Source organism: Cetorhinus maximus, chromosome 29, assembly GCF_964194155.1.
Source record: "Cetorhinus maximus chromosome 29, sCetMax3.hap1.1, whole genome shotgun sequence".
Classification (NCBI taxonomy): Eukaryota; Metazoa; Chordata; class Chondrichthyes; order Lamniformes; family Cetorhinidae; genus Cetorhinus; species Cetorhinus maximus.
This window is the reverse complement of record NC_135907.1, coordinates 18,006,709-18,032,642: the sequence shown is the minus strand read 5'-3', so window position 1 is coordinate 18,032,642 and position 25,934 is coordinate 18,006,709. Positions and strand designations below refer to the sequence as shown.

Genomic DNA, 25,934 nt, shown 5'->3' with positions numbered 1-25,934 from the left:
GTCCTTTCTGTCACCCAGACTAGATACTTGCAGCTCTGTAATATCATGTGCCTCTGCCTCACCCTATGGCTACACCTCTCCCTATCTTTGTAACCTCCTCTGTAACTGCAATCTGGCCACCCCCACAGAACTCTTCATTCCTCTGAATCTGGCTTTTTTTTCATCTGCCTCTGTCTATCCATTTATCCCACCATTGGCGGTCATGCCCTCTGTCCACTATGCACTGGAATTTCCTCTTTAAACCCTTTCCCCTTTTCACTTCCTCCTTCTCCTTTAAGAGTCTCCTTAAAATCCACTTTGTTAACAAAGCCGTTGGTTCCTCTTTCCTTTTCTTCTTTGGTTCAGTGTCCATTTTCTCTTTGCACTTTTTTCTCCATTAAAGATGCTAAATAAATACAAGTTGTTGATTAGTCTCAACCAGTGCTCCCAGGTCAGGTTATAGTGGGCATTTGATGTAAAACAAAGCTGTAATACACGTGTCACACAAGATTTCCCACATCTTGCTTTCTGTATTACAAGAGACTGCACTTCAAAAATAATAATTGACTATGAATCGCTTTGGGATGAACTGGGAACGTGAAAGCCACTATATAAATGCAAATCTTTCTTTCTTTTTACGGTTAGCTTCAGGTGAATTGTCTTCCAACTGCTGTTAAAACCCTTAAAAATACATCTGTTCCGCAATTCTCTAAAGCTCCCTGATGTAGGAGGAGCTGACACTGAGGCATGCACACAAATCAAACAATCCCATCGCAGAGTGAGTTTATTTTCAAGATGAACTATAGAGCTCTAGCCACATGCCTGCAAGAAAATACTGACACTTCTGTTGCTAGCGTTTGGTTTATTAACTGATAGAAACAAGCCACTTTATAAATTGGTGTCCTGTTGTGCAGACCCCACCCCCCACCGCTGTTCAACCAGACCAGAGGCTTCAATCTCATTCACCCATCGACTTAAAGTCATCCTGGTAATAAAACATAAATAGCCATGCGTGGTCAGACGCTGTAATCAGCAAGGCAGTTAACGAGATACAGAAAGCTGCGGCAGTGGTAGGAGGCTCGAATCTCCCTCCAGCACTCCTGGGCTGGGATGGATGGATGGAGGAGGAGGAGGCACGGGGAGAAAGGGGAAGAGGGTGTGAAGGACATCATCATCCGATGTTCCATCTCCTTATCCCTTGCTGGTGAGGGCAGGATCTCTGTTTAGGGGGTGGGCTGACAACCAAACAGCCTGCCCATGATCACACATGAAGAATGGACACTTCAGCAAGCTGGCTTGGCTTGTATTCCCTTGAGTTTAGAAGGCTGAGGAGGTGATCTAATCGAGGTCCTTGAAATTATAAAAGGCATCCGGTGAGATGGCGATGAAAAAGCTGTTTCCTCTATTGGGGGAATCCAAACCAAGTGGGAAACAATCTTGAAAGGAGAGCCAAGCCACTTAGGCAAAAAAATCAAGGAGCACATTCTCACAAAATTATTTGTGGAAATCTGGAACTCTCTCCCCCAGAGACTCTGGGGGTCAACTGATGTTTGTCAAAACTAAGATTTATTTTTGTGAGGTAAGGATATCAAGGCAGGTAAATGCAGTTGAGGTACAGCCGCAATGTGACAGAGTGGCAGTAGAGGCTTGAGGGGTAGAATGGCCTCCTCCTGTCACTGTGTAATGGAGAATGGGCTGTGCCTGTGGGACAGCACCCCTGCATCTTCAGGAGATGATGAATGAATAAGCAGATTTCTTAAACTATTGCTATGCTTCTGTTAAGAGTTAGTCTAAGTTAAAGGAGACTATGAACATATTGGTTTGATACTACAGGAGCTGAGCATAGGTATGATGGCTCACAAGAACTAGGAGCAGGAGTAGTCCTTTCAGCCCATCGAGCCTGCTCCACCATTCAATAAGGTACGGTTGATCTGATTGTATCCTCAACTCCACTTTCCTGTCTGTCCCCACCCCTCACCCCTGACTGCCGTGTCGATCAAAAATCTGTCTAACTCAATGGCCCAGCCGTTCACTGCTCTGAGGAACAGAATTCCACAGACTAACAACCTGCTGAGAGGAAAAAAATTCTCCTCATCTTCAGTCTTTAATGGGAGATGCCTAATTTTTAAATGGTGCCCCTTACTTCTAGACTCCCCCTCAAAGGGAAGCATCCTCTCAGCATCCAACCTGTCAAATCCTCTTAGTCTTATATGTTTCAATTAAATTACCTCTCATTCTTCAAAGTTCCAATGCTCAACCTTTCCTCATAAGATAACCCCTTCATCCCATCAGTCGAAATCAGTCGAATGCACTTTCCTTGAACTGTTTCTAATGCAATTCTATCCTTTCTTAAGTAAGACGACCAAAGCCTGCACAGGCCCTTCTGATCTACATTATTTGAAGAAACAATGTCAACCAGCAACACACTGCTCTACAGAGAATACAAGTTACACAGAAACTGTCTGCTGTGGATGATGGCTCTGTCAATTTTGCCTCCATCAGCAGCTCCCAGACTACCCACAAACTGTGTCAAATCTTAAAGGGAACAGACACAGAGGAACACCAATCAAAAATCCTAAAGGTTTATCAGAATCAGTTCACACCCTATATTCCAGATGCTGACCATAGGAAAAGGAGTAGGCCATTCAACCCCTTTGAGGCTGTTCCACCAATCAGATCTTGTCCAACCATCTGTCTTGGTTCCATATCTTTTTATATCCTGGGCTAGGAAAAAAATGTATTGATCTCAGATTTAAAGTAATTAATTGAGATAGCACCTACTGTATTTTGCAGAAGAGAGTTCCAAGCCTCTATTAGCCTTTGTAGAAGCCTTTCCTGATTTCAGAGTGTGATTTTGGAGTCCTTGTACATGAATCACAAAAGGTTAGCAGGCAGGTACAGCAATTAGGAAGGTAAATAGAATGTTGGCCTTTATTGCAAGGGGGATGGAGTATGAAAATAGGGAAGTCTTGTTATAACTGTACAGGAAATTGGAGACACCGCATCTGGAGTGCTGTATACAGTTTTGGGTCTCCTTACTTAAGGAGGGATATGCTGGCACCGGAAGGTTCACTAGGCTAATTACTGGGATGAAGGGTTTTGCCATTGGAATTTGGAAGAATGAGAGGTGAACTTATTGAAACATATAACTTCTGAGGGGGCTTGCTGGGATAGAGGCTGAGAGAATGTTTCCTCTTGTGGGGAATCTAGAACTAGGGACACAGTTTAAGAATAAGGGGTCTCCCATTTAAGACGGAGATGAGGAGAATTTTTTTCTCTCAGAGGGTCATGAGTCTTTGGCATTCACTTCCCCAGTGAGCAGCGAGGGCTGGGTCATTGAAAACATTCAAGGCTGAGTTAGACAGATTTTTGATTAACTGGGGAGTCAAGTGTTATGGGGGCAGACAAGAAAGTAGCGTGAAGGCCACAATCAGTCATGATACTATTGAATGGTGGAACAGACTTGAGGGGCTGAATGGCCTAATCCTGCTCCTATTTTTTAGGTTCTTATTATGTTCTCTCCTGAATGGCCTGGCTCTGATTTTAAGACTGTGTCCTAGACTCCTCCCCCAGCAGAAAAAGTTTCTATCTTCTACACTAACAATCCTTTCAAAATCCTAAAAACCTCAATCAAATCACCCCATAACCATGTACCTTCCAGGGGATACCAGCCTAATTTATGTCAGCCCACTTCATAATCTAATCCTTGGAGTACTGGTAACACTCTGGTGAATCTGTGCTGCACCCCTTTCCTTGGTTAATATATCATTTCCAAGGTGCAACGCCCAGAACTGTACACAGTATTCCAGAATTGGATCTAACCAGGGCTTTGTATAGCTGTAGCAAAACTTCCTCCCCTTTATAATCCATCTCTCTGGGGCATAAAGGCTAAACTTGCTTCAGTCATTTTGATTGTTGCAGTGCATTCTTACTTCTGATTTCCGCTAGCCCTAGATTTTCATTCTTACAGATCTTAAATTGCTAAATATTTTGTGTCGTTCCCGCACTAGCCCCTTGTGCTGAATCTTCTCATCACCATATTTCTGAGTTCATTTCATCTCTTGTATATAAATAATTTAATAAATAAGATAAATAAATAGAATATATTAGATGCTAAATGAGCAAAGTGACATTATCTTTGGAAGCAGCCAGAGTGTAACTTGCACTGCGTTCTGGCCCATTGTTATATGGTTTCATTTTAAATAAAAATCTGATTCATTTTAAATTCGATGCACTAGAAGAGAATGCAGACAGTCCCATCGTAGATATAATGGATTGGGAAATGCGGTGAGACCTGCATTAGTGGAATAGATGAGGGAACACAGGATGACCTGCATTACCAGAATGGACGACACGGGGCAAGCTGCATTACCGTGGAAAATGAATGAAGGCAGCCAGACTCGCCACAGCTGGAAAGGAATAGGCACCGGGAGCAAACCCACCCTGGCTGACCTGAGTAATTGAGTCGTCGGGACAGACAGACCCATGGCAGCTGAAATAATCCAGAACTTGAATACTGCAAAAGAAAGACATGTTGTCTAAGCTTTGAGTCTACTGTTAGATGTGTTTCCGCGAATGGACAGCACTTGCCAAACAAACCTGAGTGCGCTAATAGCTACACTAACAACCAATTTAAGATGAACAGTTTAGCTCGTAACTTGGCTCATTTACGCTTGCTATGAGCGACAGAGATTAATACGCAGGGACCCATTCTCTGCAAAAAGGAATATGTTCAAGCCTTTTTTGAATTATCCGGGAGCTTGGAGAGCTTAGTTCTCTGTTGCTTTCTCCACGGCAATGCCGCAGCCAATCAGAGTCAACTTGCCAACCAATCAGCATCATCATCTCCTGCAGTATAAATAATTGTGCTCATTTGAAATTTGGCATTCTTGCATTTGTCCTGCTGAGTGCAAAACGAAAAGCTTCAACAACATGTCTCTCTTTTCAAACATATTCAAGTTCTGTACTACCAAGTGACTGTTTATATGCTAAGCTCTCTCCCTCTTTCACAGCTGGAACTGCCCAGTATAGGATTCACATTCTCAATAGTTGCAACTGGTAAGTATGGGCAGGTGGCCCCCTTCCTGCCTTCAAATCACACAGACTGGGGAGCAGGCCAGCAAATACAAGAACATTTCTCCTCCCTATCCTTCATAGCCAGAAGAGGAGGCAGGTTCAAGAATATATTAGATTTATCTTCTAGATCACACTCACACGCACACACACTAAGCAGTTTTATGATTTCCGTGCATAAACACGAGCATGTCCACGTGTTCGGGAGCAAGAGCTGAGCGTTTGCTATAAATGCCATGCCCTGCCTCTGTGAATATCCAGTTGGCTGGCACCACCGTTGCTGGGACAGCGAGCAGCTTCCTTGCTGCATTGGCGAGGAGTGGATACTGGGTGTGGTGCGTCTTCCACCACTGGAGTGGGTCCTGACAGAGAGAGGAGGCCTCGCTGGTCTGGAAGTTGCTGATCTCCTGCTCAGCCTGCTGGTTGACCGAGTTGACCGATGCACTCCTGACATTGCACAGGTCCCCCAGGAGGAACTCGATGCCCGAGTCATGCTTAGGCTTCTTGGCCGCGTCAGGGCCAGCGCTGGGTGGCTCCGGGCCGAACCGGCCGCATGCCGGCGGATGCAACTGCGCCAGCTCGGCCGCCTCACGCTTGAGGACGTGGAGGGTCTCCACCCGCTCCGCCTGGCTGAGGAAGTCCAGGCCTCGGAAACGTGGGTCCAGTGCACAGGCCAAGTTGAGGATCTGGTTGACTTCCCGGTCGGAATACCACTGATTGAGGTCTGTGCAGATGGTGTGCTTAATATCATGGGCCATCTCTGAGTCACTCTCGTTGGCAGCCAAATGCTTGTACACCAGGCTGGTGATCACTGGCTTCACCAGCGATAAGCTGGAGAAACGCTCCTTGGTGAATGTGGAGGTAGCAATGGCCAGCGGCTTCAAGATGTCCACAATCTCGCTGACCACTTGCCAATCGTCCGGCCTCAGTGCCAAGCCTTTTTCCTGGAGGCTCTCGCTCAGGCCATCGAGGAAATGCCGGTGTTCCTGCAAGCTCTGCAGTACACTGTGCGTGCTGTACCATTTCATGCTGCCAGAGAGGAACATCTTGGACTGGACCTTCAAGAACAGCTCACTGGAGCCCAGCTTGTCGCTTAACGAAGGCAAGGAGAAAATGCACTCCATCAGCCTCTTGCACCGAGACAGCGCCCTGAGAACCGAGGGCTGCTGCAAGGCCGAGTCAACGCAGTTCTGCAGCACATGGCCAATGCAGGGCAGGGTCTTCCACCCCGCCTTGGAAGCGGCCAGCCTGACATCAACATTGCTAACCATGACGGCGTACGATGTCCGTTCCCTGATACCCCACTCGTTGGCGATTTCCAAGAGGGCCACTTTGATGTTCTCTGCTGTGGTTTCCTCGGTTACAGGGCGGGTCGAGAGCACCCGGTGTTTGAAGTCGAAGGCACCGTCAATGTGGTGGACAATAACTGTGACATAAGACCGAGCACACTCATGCTTCCAAAGGTCAATGCTGACTGCACAGTGCTGCAGCGACTTCATGGAGTCCATCACCCTCAGCTTCGCTTGGGCGTGCATGTCCTGTAAGACAGCCTGCGCAAAGAAGTTTATGGTGGGAATCTTGTAGGTGGGCTCCAACACACTCATCATCTGGACAAAACCCTCTCCCTCTATGGTCTTCAGGGGCAGAAGATCAGCCACAATGAAATCTGAGATCGCCCTAGTCGTCCTCCCGACAGGAGGCGTTACCCCTGTCACGGTTCTGGATGAAAAGTCTTGGGGGTACGTATCTACTCCTTTCTGCGGTACAGAGGTGCCTCCAACCAACTCGTTGTATTCATGCCTGTGCTTGTAAATCAGGTGCTGCCTCAGATTGGTCGTGTTGCCACTGTACGATAACCGGACACCACACAGCTTGCAAATGATTTTAGTCTTGTCCAGGATGCGTCCCAAGGCATCTCCCTGGAAACCAAAGAAGGTCCAATAGCGACTTTGTGCTCGGCCAAGACTCACCAGGTTCTGAGTTCCTTCTAGCATGGTGCCTGGGGCATCCCTGTTCATGTGGCAGATCCCACTGCTCTGCAGGTTGGCCTTGTGAGCATGGATGATGGAGGCCACCAGGTCGCTGCAGTTGTATTGGTCACGGGGGTTAATGTGGTTTGAGATCCCATCGGGAACTTTGCTTTGGAGGTCTTGAAATAGCTTCATCAGCAGCTCCTTCTCGCCGAACTCATACTTGAAATGTTCACCTAAGAAAAGAAGAACAGCATCAGCTTTCCCATAACTATTAGTTTACATCTTGTGATGCTGTCCACTGCAACTCACAGGAGGCACTGATACAGTCAGGAACGTGGATGTGTGTTTAAGACTACAAAGTCTAATAGATGCTGTTCAGGCACTTTATGGGTTCATATAGAGGTCAATTATGAGACTGCAGATATTCTAGCTCCAGTAGTTCACATTTCCAGTGAGCATCTAAAGCTCACTGGGGTAAAGTTCCAAAGATTAACAACCCTTTATGTCTCAGTCCTAAATATCTGGCTCCTTAAACTGAGACTATGACCCTTAGCTCTAGACTCTCCAACCTGAATGTGGGATCTGTAATGAAGACAGATCTCTTATCAACCTAGTTATTCATAACTTATAGAAAGACTTGGAGGAATTTGTCTGAAGGTCAAGAGGCCAACCACAGTCTCCCAACCATAACTCTTATCAATAGGGTTAAGAACTTTCCATCTCAAGTAATGCTAGTCAGATACTCTTATTAGAGGCTCCTATCTCCTGAAACCCCTACCAGCATATAGTTAGTATCCTTTATCAACAGGGAAAAGAGATTCATGTTTTCAGAAACCTTGCTAGCCTATAAACAATACCCCTTACCAAAAACCAAAAGGCTCTTGTCTCCAAGTTTCCTTGGCAGCCAACAATCTTTTGTAATTAGCTAGGCCTTTGGCATATTCTGTCATTTCATCTAAAAGTCAACATAATCGAGGCACAATCACCTTACTACTTTCTAGCTTGGACGTTTCACCAGAACTGATATCCTGTTCAGTCCCTACCCAATTTTAGCCCAAGCGTCCTGGCATATTCTTCTCCGATCCACACCAGCAGCTCTGCTCCAGCGGCAATCATCTGACACACCCGGTAGTAGATTTTACTGCGGTACTGAAAGACGGTCAGATTGTGTTCCTCATCGCTTGAAGCACATGCCACATACCTGTAGAAAAAAAGGCAGGGTATTGTTGGAGAGCCAGTTCATACCAGTTCTTCAGCCAGTTCAAACATCAACTAAAAACTAAAGATACACATCCATTTGCCCAAATGGGCAAAAACTTGGCTGCCCATTATACATCCAACCCAGGGCCCTTCCATTAATTTAAAATCAGCTCTGCATAATGGGTGGCCAATTTAAAATGACACTCGGGGATTCAGGACAAAAGACAATCTTCAGGTGAAGCAAGGCAGGAAGACAAGAATAACTGGATCAGGGCATGTGGGCATAACTCAGTCTCCATTTTAAAGTCTTTATTCAGTACAGTGATTTGGTATTAGGGGCAAAATGGTGGCATAGAGGACAAGTAATCCAGAGGCTCCCGCTAATTTTCTGGGACACTGATTCAAATCCCACCACAGCACGGGAGGCTGGTATTGTCACTGACTAGTATTCCAGCGACCCAGGGTAATGGTCTGGGGGCCTGGGTTCGAATCTCACCGTTGCAGATGGTGAAATCTGAATTCAATAAAAATCTGGAATTAAAAGTCTGTTAATGACCATGAAATCATTGCCGACAGGCGCAAAAACCCATCTGCTTCACTAATCCCCTATAGGGGAGGAAATCGGCTGTCCTTACCTGGTCTGGCCTATATGTGACTCCAGACGCACAGCAATGCAGTTGGCTCTTAAATGCCCTCTGAACAAGGGCAATTAGGGATGGGCAATAAAAAAGCTGGTGGAATTTTCAATAAAATCTGGAATCAAAACCTAGTTTCAGTAATGGTGACCCTGAAACCATCATCAATTGTTGTAAAAACCCATCTGGTTCACTAATGTCCTTCAGGGAAGGAAATCTGCCATCTTTACCTGATCCGGCCTCCACATGACTCCAGACCCACAGCAAAGTAGTTGACTCTTAACTGCCCTCTGAAATGACCTAGCAAGCCACTCAGTTCAAGGGCAATTAGAGATGGGCAACAAATTCTTGCTCACATCCCATGAAAGAATAAAAAAAAATATATATATATAGTTGATTAGCAAAACTTCTTAAGAAGAAATAGAGTTGTTGGAGTGTGGGAGTTTCTCTATGGCATGGTTTGAGGTGCTGGAAGATACAAAAAAATGCAGCGCCACCACTGATAGGTGGGTGCGATTACAGTGTGACACATTTACATAGGAATTACTCCGAGCAATGCGGACACAGGAATTTGTAATGGACAAGATGACAAAAAAGTGGTAATAGGGAGAAAGGAGTTGGAGGCAGGCAGTGCTTGTAGGTGTACGAGGAGTGTAACTTACACATTTGCGAAGAGTCCTGGGACATCTTTTACATTCAAGACGCTGTATAAGTGCATACCAAGCCGACAAGCCCAGACACTGCACTGCTAACTCTAAAGCAGAAAGCAAAGCACTCTGTGACACTGAAATATCAGGTCAGTCGTCTTTAACTCCAGAATAATCTGCCTGTCAAAAAATATTATTGGATTAAATTATCAGGAATATAATTCAGTGAAGCAGAGCACTGAGTGACATATCACTGCAGTCAGACTCCATCCATGAATAAATTGTTTTGTCATAAAACTTGATTCACGTATCCTGAGCATTCAATGAACAATTCTCTATAATAGGTAGCAGATTCTCCTGCATCTCCTGCAGGACCAGTGCCATCTCCAGGTATATCAGTATCCTAAGATGGTTCACAAGTCCCTTTTTTGACTCCCTTCTCTTTGCCACCCATCTACCCCCCTTTCTCATTCTTATCTTCGTTCTCTTTGACCTTTATATTTCTTTCTCCCACCGTTCTGTTTCTTCTGGCTGGAGAGGCTAGAATCAGAGGTCATAGTCTCAAGGTAAGGCGTTGGCTATTTAGAAAAGAGTTGATCATGTGACAGAAATCTCATCTCATCTCCACGATACCTCATCCAGTTGGCCTTCGACTCATCGGAAGCGTCCACATAATAATAGGATCCATTTTCTCGCAGCTGCAACAGAAGAAAACTCCGACTGAAAACGTTTCTCATCAGCTTTCTGAAAGGAAGGAATCGGGACGCGGGGTGGAAGGACGGAAAAGCTTTGGCAAGAGCACACAGAGGAGGTTCACCAGAACAATGCCAGGCAGGAGGGATTTCAGTTATTTGGAGAGATTAATTTTATTCTATCATGGGATGTGGGCATCATTGGCAAAGCCAGCATTTGTGGCCCATTCCCCTTAAACTGAGTGCCTTGCAAGGCCATTTCAGGGGGCAGTTACGAGTTATTACTGTTGTCTGGGGTCATATTGTAGGCCAGGTAAAGATGGTAGACTTCCTTCCCTAAAGGGGCATTAGTGAACCAGATGGACTTTTACAGCAATTGATGATAGTTTCATGATTGCCATTGCCAAGACTAGGTTTCAATTCCAGGTTTTATTAATTGAATTTAAATTCCACTAGCTGTAGTGGTGGGATTTGAACCTGTGCCCCCAAAGCACTAAGCACAGCCGCTGGATTACTAGTCCAGTGACATTACCACTACGTCACCATAGCCCCCTAAAGGGACACCATGATTGTTCTCCTTACTTCAGAGAAGATTAATGGAAGATTTAATTGATAAGGGATTTTGATGGAGTTTCCACGGGCAGTACGGTTCATAACCAAAGAACCAGTTTTAAGTTAATTGGCAAAAGAAGTAGAGGCAAAACATGCAGAAATTTTTTCACACACATGATCTGCAATCCACTGCCCAAAAGGGTGGTGGAAGTAAATTCATCTTTCAAAGGGGAATTGGATAAATACTTGAAATGGGAACATTTGCTGGGCTATGGGGAAAGGGCAGAGGGAAGGAGACAAATCGAATAGCTCTTTCAGGTACAGGTATGATGGGCCCAATGGCCTCCTTCTGTGGAATTTCAACCCATTATATTGACCAGCATTTGGTTTAATGGCAAAGGATTCACGAGGAAGGGTGAACTGATAATATTCTTACCGCCCAGGAGAAGACAGTACAATCGTTCTTGTCCATCAGGATATCCCCATCGAATGGCCCAAAGATACAGCCCCGTGGGATCGCAGGCAGTGTGCACCAGACGCCGAGCCCACCCTGTGGCCGCTCTTTGACGGCAAGGCCTTCCGGCAGGGTCAGCAAGGCCCGGGACGGCATACGCTCTGGTACCAGCCTGTCGGACACGAATGTCGGCGTGCCGTGGTGCGGGCAGGAGTCTCGGAAGTAAAGCCGGCAATCCTCACAAACTGAGAGAGGAACAACAGAGTGGAGGGTTAGTTGCAATGAACGGGCTTTCAATCCTAGTCAAGAGCCTGGAACTCCCTGCCAAAGCAGCACCTTCATCACTATTCACATAGACTGCAGCGACACAAGAGGGCAGTTCACCACCACCTTCTCAAGGGGAACTAGGGAAAGACAATAGATGCTGGCCTTGTCAGCAATGTCCACATCCCATGAACAAATTTTTAAAAAAGGAAGAACTTGCAATTACAGATCACATTCCATGGCCTCACAAAGTCCCAAAGTGCTTTACACCCAACCAAGTACTTTTGAAGTCTAGTCACTGTTGTAACGTAGGAAACACATCATTATCACAGAATGGTTTCAGCACTGGAGACCCATCATATCTGCACCGGCTCTCCAAGTGAGCAATGGACCTAATGCCATTCTCTGCCTTCTCCCCATAACCCTGCACATTCTTCCTTTTCAGATAACAATCCAATTCCCTGATATGCCTTGATTGATCCTGGCTCTATTGCATCTCAGGCAGCGCATTCCAGATCCTAACCACTCGCTGTGTGAAAAGGTTTTCCCTCATGCCTTCATTGCTTCTTTTGCCAATTACCTTAAAGCTCTAGTTTTCAATCCTTCAACCATTGGGAAAAGTATTTGTTCCCTATCTCCATCCAGCCCCTTCATGATTTTGAACATGTCTATCTCCTCTCAACTTTCTCTTCTCCAAGCAAAATAGTCCCAACTTCTCCAATCTATCTATGTAACTGAAGTTCCTCATCCCTGGAACCATTCTCATGAATCCTTCTTGCACTCTCTCTAATGCCTTCATATCCTTCCTAAAGTGTGGTGCCCAGAACTGGATGCAATACTCCAGTTGAGGCCAAACAAGAGTTCTATGCACACAGCAAGTTCCTTCAAACATCTATGATAAAAGGCCATATAATGCATTTTCATGGTATCAGTTGAGGGATAAATATTGACCAGAAATATTGGAAGAACTCCCCTGTTCTTCTTTGAAATAGTGGCCATGGGATCTTTTGCCTCTACCAAAGAGGGGCCTTGGTTTAACATTTCATTGGAAAGATGGTACCTCTGACAGTGCTGTACTGGAGTGTTAAATTAGACTTTGCACTTAAGTCTCTTAAGTGGGACTTGAATGCTTCACCTTCTGACTGAGCACGAGAGTGCTATCCACTGAGCCAAGACTGACAAGGCTCAGTCCTTCTAGTTAAGATGGCATTGCTACTAGGTTGGACCTGAAGGGTCCAAGAACAAGCACCTTTCCCACGCGGTATTCGGGAAATTAAGGGAACCACAATAATGGGTTCTGAGAAACAACAACAACTTACATTTATCTGGCACTTTTAACGTAATAAAACGGCCCAAGGTGCTGCACAGGAGCGTTATCTGACACCAAGCCAACAGGGGGATACTGAAATAGGTGGTCAAAGAGGTAGGTTTTAAGAAAGGTCATGATGGAGAGGTGAAGAGGCTTAGAAAAGGAATTTCAGAGCCTAGGGCCGGGCAGCAGGAGGCACGGCCGCTAATGGTGGCATGGGAAAAGTGGGCATGAACAAGGAGAAATGAAGCAGCTGAGATCAGCACAGGCCAGGGATTAAGCCTACTCACCACAGACTTGCTTGTATGAATGAAGCACTGAAAAAAATATTGGGCTGCTCATTTGTTAACTTACGCTACTGGCCAGACCCAACTGCATTCATTAATCATCTCATCTAGTCTTCCCAACTTTGGTGGTGTTTGTGGGACTTCACAGTTCACCCAGTGCAGGTACGGCGACACTCTCGGTTACCAACCAAGAGCCGCCACCCACTCCAAAGTATGGATTTTAGAAGAGGATAATGGAAACTGACAAAGGAACGTAGCAAATTATTAGATGAGAAAAAGGACCCAGATCCATCTAGTTCACCTCAGCCATCCTGGTAGTCACATAATATAACCAATATAACCATGTATACAAGACCCTGAGTAGCCTTGACAAGGTGGACGTGGAAAGGATGTTCCCTCTTGTGGGTGAGTCCAGGACTAGGGGGCACTGTTTTAAAATTAGGGGTCGCCCTTTTAGGACAGAGATGAGGAGAATTTTTTCTCCCGGAGCGTTGTGCATCTTTGGCACTTTCTGCCTCAGAAGGTGGTGGAGGCGGAGTCATTGAATATTTTTAAGGCAGAGGTAGATAGATTCTAGATTCTTGTTAGGCAAGGGAATCAAAGGTTATCAGAGGTAGATGGGAATGTGGAATTTGAAACATAAGAAGATCAGCCATGATCTTATTGAATGGCGGAGCAGGCTTGAGGGGCTGAATGGTCTACTCCTGTTCCTATTTCTTATGTTCTTATTAACAGGTACCCAGATCGCACCTATTGTTTATTCATACCTCTGGCACAGATTGAAGTCAAGCACGATGCAGGTTACCAGTTAACAGGTTACCAGTTTAGTCTTTCCTCAGCTGTGAGGCTAAGTTAAATCAAATAGGAGGAGCTTGGTGTAGCTAGCTTACACAAGACTCTGTCCTGTAAAAGTTCTGGTGAAAAATTGTGAAAGCATGCAGAGGTTCCACCCTAATTTAAAAATATATCAGTTTGGCTTTGCTTTGCAGAATAAACAAGGCAGGTTGCACCGTCAGAGGGTGCTAGTGACACCAAATTCTGACATGGCTCATTCTGCAGGGGACAACCCAGCCAACGCATGAATGTGTTGCAGAATGAAGCACGTGTTTGCACTGACTTACAGAGCAGTTCATCCTCGAGCTGGGCGCACGCCTCTTCAGCGACCTGCATCTCCCTCCGACGCTCCACCCACTGGCTGAAACGCAAGAGAACAACATGAAAGGACGCGTTGCAGCACCAGTCATTGACTGAAAGTTGCACGGCATAAGGACTGAACAGTGGATTAGTGTGAGAACACAAAAAGAGGCGGGTGGTCTAGGGTGCAAGTTGAATGAGCGCAAGGTAAACGTGTCAGTACATTGAAGAACAAGGTTAGTGTGAGCACATTCAGGATGGGCTGTACAGTGCGATAGTGCAAGAATACTATGGTTCTATATTAGTTTGGTTGTTCATTGAATGTGTGACTGGCCTCTCAGTGGACTAAGTAACAGGGTTTGCAGTTTATTCAAAGGTTGCTCTGTTTCATTATCAAGATATTGTCCAGATCACCAGCTCTCTGTCGAGGAATCCATTCGGTCCCATGCCCCCACTCTATTCCGATGACCCTGCAAGTTTATTTCCTTCACATGCCCAACCAAATTCTTTTGAAATGATTCATTGTCTCTGCTTCCACCACCCTTGTAGGCAGTGAGTTCCAGGTCATTTCCACTCACTGTGTAAAAAAAAAGTTCTTGTTCACATTCCCACCACACCTCATAGACTCTTACAGCACAGGAGGCCATTCGGCCCATCATGTCCACGTCAGTCAACAAAGATCTGACTACACTAATCTCATTTCCCAACACTTGGCCCATAGACCTGGAGGCTATGGCAATGCAACTGAATGTCTAAATACTTAAATGTCATGAGGGTTTCTGGCTCAACCACCCTTTCAGGCAGTGAGTTCCAGACTCCCACCATCTTCTGGGTGAAAAAATTTCTCCTCAACTCCCCTCTTAGCCTTCTGCCTCTAACCTTAAATCTATGCCTCCTGGTTATTGACCCCACTACTAATGGAAAAAAGTGCCTTCCTATCCACCCTATCTATGACCCTCATAATCTTACATACCTCCATCAGGTCCCCTCTCAACCTTCGCTGCTCCAAGGAAAACATTCACAGCCTATCCAATCTTTCCTCATAGCTCAGACCCTCCAGCCCAGGCAGCATCCTGGTAAATCTCCTCTGCACCCTCTCCAGTACAATCACATCCTTCCTATAAATTCGATTCCTATGGCAACGGTCTCTCACCCAAAACTTTAAATTTGTGTTAATGGGAACAGATTTTCTTTGTCCACCTTATCTAAATCTGTTGTAATCTTGTACACCTCTACCAACTCTTTCCTCAATCTGCTTTACTTCAAGGAGAACAACCCCAGCTTCTCCAACCTAACCTTCTAGCTAAAACCCCTCATCCCTGGAACCGTTCTGGTAAATCTCCTCTGCGCTGTCTCAAGGACCCGTACATTTTTAAATCTTGCGGCTAACTATCCTATTTGATCCAAAAATGCACATTCCCCCTCATCCATCTGTAGCATAATGGTGTGATGTGTGTTTAATAGGTGGATATCCATTTACCAAATCAGGCGGCAGAAGACATTCTGTGAATCGGAACTGTTTTATTGTTAAACTATAGTTCAGTGCAAATACCAGTTGCCTCTCTTCCCTCCTTAATCCTTTCCCTGTCCAGAAGCAAAAACCTACTTACTGGGTAACTCTTTCGAGTTATCAACAGATCGCATGTAACTCTTTCGAGTACATTCACAGTTCTTGGTTTTCCGGGAGTGGGACATGAACCCACAACCTTCTGATTCAAAGGCAAGGGTGCTATGAACTGAGCCACAGCTGACACCTCCTTACTGGGTAAAAACCCAACTCTTAAGTACAGGCTTCAATGAGCATCACCTGCTCTCAATTCACTCTGAAGCTTGTCCTGGTTTTACTGGCGTTCCTAACATTGTCAATGCGCAGGATCTACTTAGTTATCGATGGGAAATTGCTCTATTTTGAAATCCTGCTTAGTTATTAGAATAATCTTGTGTGTTAACTGGGAAGCTACACAAGCCAGCGTGGGAGTAGCTTCAAACTTCAGACGGAGCATCAAGTAACTGCGAACACACCCGAAGGCTCCTCATTCTACTACAAACAAGACACACAGTCATCGTCCCTTTAACCAATTCATTCCTCCCTCGGTCTCCCACAGCCAGCATATTTTAAAGGCCCACCACTGGCGTCAACACCCGCTCCGCACCCCCCACCTTCCTCCCAGGTATATTCCACCTACGCTCTTCCTCTCTCTACAGTCTTGGCTATATCCCACATCGTGACCGTTGACCAGCAGAGGATCAACGTGGTCAATGGTGGCACTGGAATAACTCCCCCAGCTGTATGAGCTCAAACAGCAATCGCGCCTGGGATGTCCTGAAAAGAAACAAAACTCCTTCCCCAATCTCATGACGTCCCAAAGCACTTTACAGCCAATGGGGTACTTCTGAAGCGTAGTCGCTTGTAATGTAGGAAGTGTGGTCGCCAATGTGTGCACAGCAAGCTCCCACAAAGAGTAATTAGGTAAATGACTAAATGGTCTGTTTTGATGATGCTGTTTGCGCGATAAATATTGGACAGGACACCAGTGTGAATCTTCATCTTCAAAATAGTTTAATGGGATCTTTTACGTCCGCCTGAGAGGGCAGACTGAACTTCAGTTTAATGTCCCATCCGAAAGACAGCACCTCCAACAGTGCAACACTCCAACAGTACTACAAATGAGGTCCAAAGTCTAAGTTATGTGCTCAGGCCTCTGGAGTGGTGGGGGGGTGGTTGAAGTCCCAGCCTTCTGACTCAGAACAAACAAGGCTGACACACAAGCTAAAACAAAATGTCATTGACCTAAAACATAAACTCCGCTTCTCTCTGCAGGCCTGGAGACTCTGCCTGACCTGCAGAATGTTTCCAGAATTTTCCGTTTATATTTCTAAAAACGGGTGCTGCAGAGTAAGCTTGGAATGGAAGCAGGGTGAAAGGTGATCTAATTGTGGTGTTGAAGGCAGTACTTCCCAAATATTTACCCGGTGTGACCCCACTGTAACGCCTCAGACTCTGTGTGACCCCGGCGTGAAAATTTGGGGGAGCATGAGAGTTATTTAGCGAGGAGGGGGGCTTCAGATGTTGAGCGGAGTAGGGGAAAGGAGTTGAGAATGGGGGAAGTTGATGAAAAGGTAGGTTTCACCCAAAAAAAAACAAACACCTACCTATTCACATGGTTTTTTTTGCAGCAGCAATCGGGCCTGAGAGAGTTTCCATTAGACCACACCCACCAACAAAAACAAAAAACATGAGGCTTTAAAGGAGCCTCACAGCAGTCAGAAATCAGTCCAAGCTTCATGGCAGCCTTTGGTGCCTCAGAGCTCATGGCCACAAAATCTCATCTCGCGACACCTGCCCAGGACTTGGGAAGCCCTGGTCCCACATGGGAGACTGATAACGAAGGTAAGAGCCCATGGGATCCAAGGCAATTTGGCAAATTGGATCCAGAATTGGCTGAGTGGCAGGAAGCAGAGGGTGATGGTCAAGGGGTGTTTTTGTGACTGGATGCCTGTGTCCAGTGGGTTTCCACAGGGATCGGTGTTGGGTCCCTTGCTGTTTGTGGTATATATAAACGATTTAGGCTTGAATGTAGGAGGGTTGATCAGTAAGTTCGCGGATGACACGAAAATTGGTGGGGTGGTAAATAGTGAGGAGGATAGCCTTAGATTACAGGAGGATATAGACGGACTGATCAATGGCAAACGGAATTTAATCCGGATAAGTGTGAGGTGATGCACTTGGGCAGGACAAACAACGCACGGGAACACAAGATGAATGGTAGGATCCTGGGAAGTACCGAGGATCAGAGGGACCTTGGTGTGCATGTCCACCGGTCCCTTAAGGTAGCGGGACAGGTAGATAAGGCGGTTAAGAAGGTATATGGGATACTTGCCTTTATTAGCCGAGACACAGAATATAAGAGCAGGGAGGTTATGCTAGAACTGTATAAAATGCTGGTTAGGCCACGGCTAGAGTATTGCGTGCAGTTCTGGAATCCGCATTATAGGAAGGATGTGATTGCACTAGAGAGAGTGCAGAGGAGATTTACCAGGATGTTGCCTGGGCTGGAGAGTTTTAGTTATGGGGAGAGATTGGATAGACTGGGGTTATTTTCCTTGGAGCAGAGGAGATTGAGGGGGGACATAATTGAGGCATGTAAAATTATGAGGAGCATAAATAGGGTAGACAGGAAGAAACTTTTCCCCTTAGTGGAGGGATCAATAACCAGGGGACATAGATTTAAGGTAAGGGGCAGGAGGTTTAGAGGGGATGTGAGGAAGAATTTTTTTACCCAGAGGGTGGTGAGAATCTGGAACTCACTGCCTGAAAGGGTGGTAGAGGCAGAAACCCTCACAACATTTAAGAAGTATTTGGATGTGCACTTGCGATGCCATGGCATACAAGGCTATGGGCCTAGTGCTGGAAAATGGGATTTGAATAGTTAGGTACTTGTTTGACCGGCGCAGACTCGATGGGCCAAAGGGCCTTTTTCTGTGCTGTAGACCTCTATGACTCTATGGCTTTAAGGTGATTAAATGATTTGATAAGTTAGATAGAGAGAAACTACTTCCTCTGCTGAACAAGGAGGTCATAATCTTCAAATTAGAGCTTGACCATTAAGTTTCAGATTTCCCCTACTTGTGCTTCCTGATCTCACTCCTAAAACACCTTTCAACCAAACCTCTGCTGCCCGTGTCTTATCTTGCACCAAGGCCCATTCCCCATCATCCCTGTGCTTGCTAACTTAACACTGCTTGACTGGGAACCAATGTCTAGATTTTAAAATTCTCACCCTTGTTTTCAAATTCCTCCATCACCTCACTCTTTCTCATCTCTGTAATCACCTCCGGCCCCACAACCCTCCGAGATATCCAGGCTCCACTAATCCTGGCTCTTGTGCTTTCCCAGTTTTAATCACTTTGCCATCGCTGTCTGCGCCTTCGGTTACCTAGGTCCCAGGCCCTGGAATTCCCTCCCTACAACGTCTCCACATCTCTCTCCACGTTTAAGACACTCCCTAAAACCTACTTCTTTGACCAAGATTTTGGTCACCTGACCTAATATCTCCTTTTGTGGCTCGGTGTCAAAGGTGTTTTGTAATGCTCCTGTGAAGCACCTTGGGATGTTTCATTACGTTAAAGGCACTATATAAATGTAAAGTTATTGTTTTCTGATTTTGAGATTATGCTCTCTCGTTGAATTTCTCCCACAAAGGAAATAGGTTCTCTTTACTTCACCTATCAAATCCCTTTCTCATTTTTAATGTTGACCTACTCAACGTATTTTTAAAAATTCCTTCAAAAACGTGGGCCTCATTGATAAGGCCACATCTATTGTCCAGTCCTCATTGTCCTGACAAGATGGCAGTGGGCCACCTTCTTAAATTGCTGCAGTCCATGTGGCGATGGTACTCCCACAGTGGTATCAGACAGGGAATTACAAGGTATTGACCCAGCAACGATGAAGGAACATACCAAAATGAGGAGCAGGAAGAGGGCAACTGGCTCATCAAGCTTACCCCTCACAAGGGTGATATATCTCAGTGTTCAGATTGTGCATGATTTGAGCTTGATGGTGCTCTTGTCCTCCTTCGATGTAAGAGATTCCAGGCCTGGGAGGTGCCATTGAAATAACCTTGGTTCGATGTTGCTGCACATTCTGGAGATGGCACACACTGCAGCCATGGTGTGTTGGTGGTGAAGGGGGTGGATGTTGAGTACAGAGTCAGGGGTGGCCTTCTCTGGCCCTGTTTTAGAGTGGGGTGGCACTGGGTGCCAGCAATCCTCCCAGCCAATTACTGGCACGGGCGCAGTAAGAAAACAGCATAAAATAGTTCGTAGAGAACAAGATTGGCACAAGGGCAGAATTCAGAACCAAGACTGGCAGGAGTTCGTAGAATGACACAGCAACAAATGAGGCCATTCAGCCCATCGTGCCTGTGCCAGCTCTTTGAAAGAGCTATCCAATTAGCCTCACTCCTCCACCCTTTCCCCATAGCTCTGCAAATTTCTCCCCTTCAATAATTATCCAATTCCCTTTTGGAAAGTTACTGTTAAATCTGCTTCCGCCACCCTTTCAGAAGCCATGCACGCCAGAGCGTAACTCAGTGTTAAAATAAAACTCTGCCCTATCTTGACTAATTCTTTTGCTGATTTCCGTATATCTGCGATTTCTGATTACCGACCTTTCATTTCATGGAGCCATAGTACCACCAGATCTGATATACTGCCACAGTCCTACTTGCCCAATTTGACTACACCTGCACTGAAGACAAACTAAATCAGCATTTGAAGTTGCAGTTCTGAGACTCGGAAGTCACCACATTAACAGCAGCAGCTACCGGGATCATCATCTTCTTCTTCTTCTCTGCCCGAAGGCAGCTCTGTCCGACCCACACCGCCGTGACCTCCACTACAGGTAGGGTAAGGAGGCAGATCCCAAGTCCACCTCAGCTGGAATGGGGAACAAATCCCATGCTGCGGGAATCAATCTGATCCAAACTGGCTATCCAGCCAATTGAGCCAACCTGCCCCCGCCCCTCAAGGAGTCCAGGTTGCTGTGGCAACATGCAATTTTACATGCATGTTGCACTCCTGGAGCTCTGAACAGTGATGGGAGAGGCTCCAATTTGCTTTCTGGTCATGGCTGACCAGGAATCTCTCCCACACTTTTCTCCTGGTAAGATATATATTGGGAGGATTTGCTGGTTGACACTCAACCTGTTTGGCTGCGTTATGAACACACCTTCTGTGATCATCAAGTCCTGGAGTGGGGCTTAAACCCAGAGCTCCTGGCTCAGAGGCAGGGATGCTACCACTGCACCAGAAGTCCTCACAGTGGTTTTTCCCACTGATAAAGTGAATGAGTCCCCAAATCTTCTTCATTGCTGGACCAGAATATCTGCTTCTTACACAGCGCTTACCCCTTCCACTAGATAGCTATGTTCCACCGTACAATGCTCCCCTATGGAATCAGGGATCATTTATTTATGGAAATTCTCTCTTACAGAAAGGCCTTCACTACCAACCACCACACATTACATCTCACTGGTGTACAGGTTTCCATTCTTTCTTTCCAACGTGTTACTGTTCAAACACACTCCCACCTCTGCACCATGTTATATGTTGCCCATGCACAGCTCTCATTATCCATATGAGATACATCCCCATCGCTGTGTTGCATAACACATTCCCTTAGCTCTACATTATCTTGTACGTAATGCACTCCAACCCCCATTATCCAGCCATCAATACACCTTGAGTTCTATATATTTTAGATATAAATCATTGAAACATATAACATCCTGAGGGGTCTTGACAAATTCGGTGTGGAGAGGATGTTTCCTCTTGTAGTGAGAATCTAGTACTAGGAGCCACTGTTTAAAAGTAAGGGGTCGCCCATTTAGGACAGAGATGAGGAGAAATTTTTTTCTCTCGGAGGGTTATGAGTCTTTGGAACTCTCCTCCTCAAAGGCAGTGGAAGCAGAATTTTTGAATATTTTTAAGGCAGAAGTAGATAGGTTCTTGATAAGCAAGGGGGTGAAAGGCTATTGGAGGTAGGCGGGAATGTGGAGTTGAGGTTACAATCAGATCAGCCATGATCTTACTGAATGGCAGAGCAGGCTTGAAGGGCCTACTCCTGCTCTTAATTCATATGTTCATATTATGAAACAAAGTGCGACACCAAGCCACATAAGAAGATATTAGGTCAGGTGGCCTGGTCAAAGCTTGGTCAAAGAGGTAGGTTTTAAGGAGTATCTTAAAGAAGGAAAGAGGGGTGAAGAGCCAAAGAGGTGTAGGGAGAGAATTCTAGAGCTTAGAGTCTAAGTAACTGAAGACACAGCCACCAATGATGCAGCAATCAAAATCAGGTATGCACAAGATCCAATGGATGCTATGGTCGCCAACACCTTCTTAGGTACCTGAAGGTGGAGGAGGAGGATCTTACACTTGCACCTGAATGGATTGAATTCAATTATTACAAAAACACAGTGAATTATATATGAATGGTGACAGAATATTTGAATAAGCAGGAAGGAACTAGAACAAACCAGAAATTCGCAATCAGAAAATGGCTACCAACAGAGAGGAGAAGGGGAAATCAATGAATGAATTTTATTCATTCACAGGATGTGGGCTCTGCCTTGAGAAGATGGTGATGATAACTAAATCACTTCAGAGGGCATTTTTAAGAGTCAACCACATTGCTGTGAGTCTGGAGTCACACAGTAAGGGCAGATTTCCTTCCCTAAAGGACCACCAGATAGGTTTTTACAACAATCAACTTCTAATTCCATTTTTTTATTTCACCATTTTATTTCAAATTTCATCATCCACCACAGTGGGATTCAAACCCAGATCCTCAGAGAATTACCCTGGGTCTCTGGATTACTAGTCCAGCAATAATACCACTACACCATCACCTCCCCTTCTCTCCAAATATCTTTCGATGGCCATCTTTGTTCCTCAGCTTTTTGACTAAATATTGTTTGTAACATGTAAATGCTTAAAATAATTTACAAAAATAAAAATTAATGACCAAAGTTCTATTGGGAATGCGTGCAGTCAGACTTGTCCCAAAGTCTAAGCTCCATCAAGGGCCAGGGACTTTGAGTTTGGCTCATGTTCTAGATGTAGGTGTGCCTGTGACTGCCCATGTCAAGCACTACCTGGGCCATCTGTTCTCTCACCTGTACAGCCCGAATGCTTTCCAACCTGCTCGACAGTTGACCCAAGCAAGATAACTACTACATTCGCGGAGCAAAATGACAAATGCAACCAACAGAAAGTGGCTCAGGAAGGAAAAAAAGAAGTCTTCATGCCACAAGGGGAGGCCATTTAATCCATCGAGTCTGTTCTGACATCCAATGAGCTCATGGTTGATCTGCAACCCAGCTTCATATGTCCATTTACCTCATATCTTTTGGCTGAGAAAGATCTCTCAATCTCAGGTTTAAAATGACCAATTGACCTAGCGTCAACTGCTGTTTGTGGAAGAAGGTTCCAAACTTTTTTACCAGGCTTTGTGTGTGGAAGTGTTTCCTAATTTTACTCCTGAAAGGTCTGGGCTCTATTTTTTTTCTCTCTCTCTCTTCACTTCTCTTGGGCAATGACTTATCCAATGCTGGAGTGTCATTCTCAATCAGGGGCGGCTCCATCCCAAACTGGGCAAATTTTATCCTGCAAGCTGTGGCTCAGTCCATAGCACCCTCAGAGGGTTGTGGGTTCATGTCCCACTCCCGGAAAACCAAGAACTGTGATTGTACTCGAACGAGTTGCAATCTGTGACTGTTGATAACTCGAAAGAGTTTCACGGTGGGTCCTTCCTCCGAGCCCGACATACGAATGGGATAAAGCCCATGTCAAATAGGGGGGATCAACAGGTTCAAATCTCTCTCACCTTCTGAACCCTTCCAGGTTGCTGCTTCCAATCGCTAATCAACTCGGTGACTAATCCAGATCTTTTTTAATAAACCAATGTCGACGGGTGACGACCTCCGGTCAACCCCCAGCAATAAAAAAAAGTTTCGTAATTTAAATAATTTCTCATTTAAAACAAATTTAAAATATTTTATTTTCATTTACTAACTGTTCATCTCTTATCACTGAAATAGAGGGAGGGGGGGCCGGGGGCGACCTGTCTTCCGATTTTCACTCCTTTCTCACGTCCCCTGCTCTGCCCCGAAACTATCGATTATATCGATTATTCCCAAACTGTGTCTTTTTTTTAAAGACATAAAAAACGCTAAAATCCCAATCCGACGTCGAGTTTTATTTTTAATCATCGTTTTTAAGACCCCCCCCCTCCCAAAAAAAAACTCTTTCCGATATCGACAAAAAATAATCGAAATTAATCGATTATTCCTCCGATCGGCGCTGATTATTTAATAAAAGTCGCCCCTATTCCGGGTCCAACATCAACCCCCCCCCCGTATCGGTGAGGGTATCGATTCCGTATCGATTAGTCCCGCGATTCCCGATTAATCGGCTCGTTTTTAATTCCCCTCAGTCATGACCGGGTATGAAAATGGTTAATAATCGGTAATAATACCGATTCTAATCGGATTGGTATCGGCAGCTATTTTACCTGATAAATCGAAAGGAGGAGCAGAACGAGGATTCGTGGCCTCTCGGTTTAAAGTGTCTCGAATTTAATTAATTTTTATTGTTATTCTAATCGGGATTTTTTTTTTTCTCCTCAAACTCGGGAGTCGATACCAGCCCCGCCCTCCCGGCTTTCGCCCGCTCCCACTGGCCGCCATCCATTGATTGACGCGATTTCCACCCAATCAGGGGTGAGTCCGGGGGTGGCCCCGCCCAACCTGCGGCGATTGACGTCGCATGGGCCAATCGGAGCGCGCTGTCTGCCGAGAGCCGCCGATGGTTGGGCAAGCTGGCTCAGTCGGTTTGGAGGCGGGACAACCGGAAAAGCGAGGAGAAATCGATTGGAGAACCGGAAATCACATGGGGGGACCTGCTGTAGTCAAAATTCCCCACCCCACCCCCTCCTCTAGCAACAGGAGGCCAAAGACATGGACCACCTCCCTACAGGGAGGGGGTGGTGGTTACTGTGCATCCTCCACATTGCACAGCATGATCCAACCTGCATGGGTCCCAATCTTGCCCCCTGCACTGACTATTATCCCACTGTTAACACATTCTGCTACTTTGCTTTTAGACAGCACTGACCTTTATTCTGCTATTAACACCTACTCTGGACCAATGCTTTGTTCCTTTACTAGTATCACTCATTTTTTGATCTATGATATCTGTATAATTTAATCTCCCTCACCCTCTAATCTATCCCTGACCATCCCTTTTTGCTCCACCTGACCCTCTCCCTTTTTCAACAGCATAAAACCCGTCATATTTCCATCTCTCTTCAGTTCCAAAGAAGAGTCATATCGGACTTGAAATATTAATCCTGTTTCTCTCTCCACAAATCTGCTGAGTTTTTCCGGCACTTTCTGTCTTTATTTCACTTTCTCCTATCTCCATCACCATGGTTGCCAACCCTCCAGGATTGGCCTGGAGTCTCCAAGAATTGAAAATTGATCTCCAGGACACTGCTGTGTGCAACCCTGGAGAAAAATCATCGGGACATTAAAACATTTTTTTTGTCATTTTCTTCGAACATTTCTCTTTACAAGATATAAAAATATTGAAAATGGGGAATAAAAAGGTTGTTTGACTGACAGTCAAGCATCATCCAATTAGGTAATGAGTCTTTTTGCTTTCCCATTGGTGCAGGAAGGTAGTATGTCACAAGGATGAATGTGTTGGCCAACTAACAGCTGGAGCGTGGGGGCAAGTTGTGATGAAATCTCCAGGAATATATTTAATCACAGTTGACAACCCTATCCATCACCCACTCCCCCAAGATTTCTGCACTCCTCTATTTCTGACCTCTTGCTCTTCCCTAATTTCCATTGCTCCAAAATTGGCAGTCACACCTTCACCCACCTGAGGACCAGAATTCCCTCCCTAAACCTTACTACCTCTCTCTCAGACCTGAAGACACTCCTTGACCAAACTTTTGGTTATCTGTCCTATAATATCCCCTTAGGTGACTTGCTCAATGTCAAATTTTGTCTGATCATGCTACTATGAAGTGGACATTAAAAAGAAGGAAAGGCTTGCATTTATATAGCACTTTTCACAATCACCAGATGCCTAAAAGCGCTTTACAGCCAATGAAGTACTTTTGAAGTGTACTCACTTAATGTAGGAAGTCCAGCAGTCATTTT

At 45.4% G+C, this 25,934-nt stretch overlaps 1 protein-coding gene across 3 annotated transcripts; it reads right to left on the bottom strand.

The window, feature by feature from the left end:
• Positions 1-752: 752 nt before the first annotated feature.
• Positions 753-24,390, bottom strand: LOC144669356 (E3 SUMO-protein ligase ZBED1-like). 3 transcript variants are annotated; one of them, XM_078531725.1, is made up of 6 exons: positions 24,275-24,390; positions 14,187-14,260; positions 11,188-11,450; positions 10,141-10,205; positions 8,069-8,226; positions 753-7,258 (listed from the first exon to the last, which is right to left on the bottom strand). In XM_078531725.1, the coding sequence occupies exons 2-6, from the start codon at positions 14,233-14,235 to the stop codon at positions 5,205-5,207; spliced, it is 2,589 nt and encodes an 862-aa protein (XP_078387851.1). In that variant the 5' UTR covers positions 14,236-14,260; positions 24,275-24,390; the 3' UTR covers positions 753-5,204. The 3 variants fall into 3 exon arrangements, with proteins under 3 accessions (XP_078387851.1, XP_078387852.1, XP_078387853.1); XM_078531726.1 differs by lacking the exon at positions 24,275-24,390 and adding an exon at positions 22,878-23,176; XM_078531727.1 differs by lacking the exons at positions 10,141-10,205; positions 14,187-14,260; positions 24,275-24,390 and having other exon boundaries at positions 11,188-11,234.
• Positions 24,391-25,934: the final 1,544 nt, after the last annotated feature.

Excerpts from the sequence above, each read along its gene's own strand:
- LOC144669356 (XM_078531725.1), bottom strand. The coding sequence starts at position 14,235 with ATGCAGGTCGCTGAAGAGGCGTGCGCCCAGCTCGAGGATGAACTGCTC. Across the intron at positions 11,451-14,186 it reads GCTCGAGGATGAACTGCTCT|TTTGTGAGGATTGCCGGCTT; the intron begins GTAAGTCAGTGC and ends TTCCTCTCTCAG. Across the intron at positions 7,259-8,068 it reads GACGCTTGGGCTAAAATTGG|GTGAACATTTCAAGTATGAG; the intron begins GTAGGGACTGAA and ends TTCTTTTCTTAG.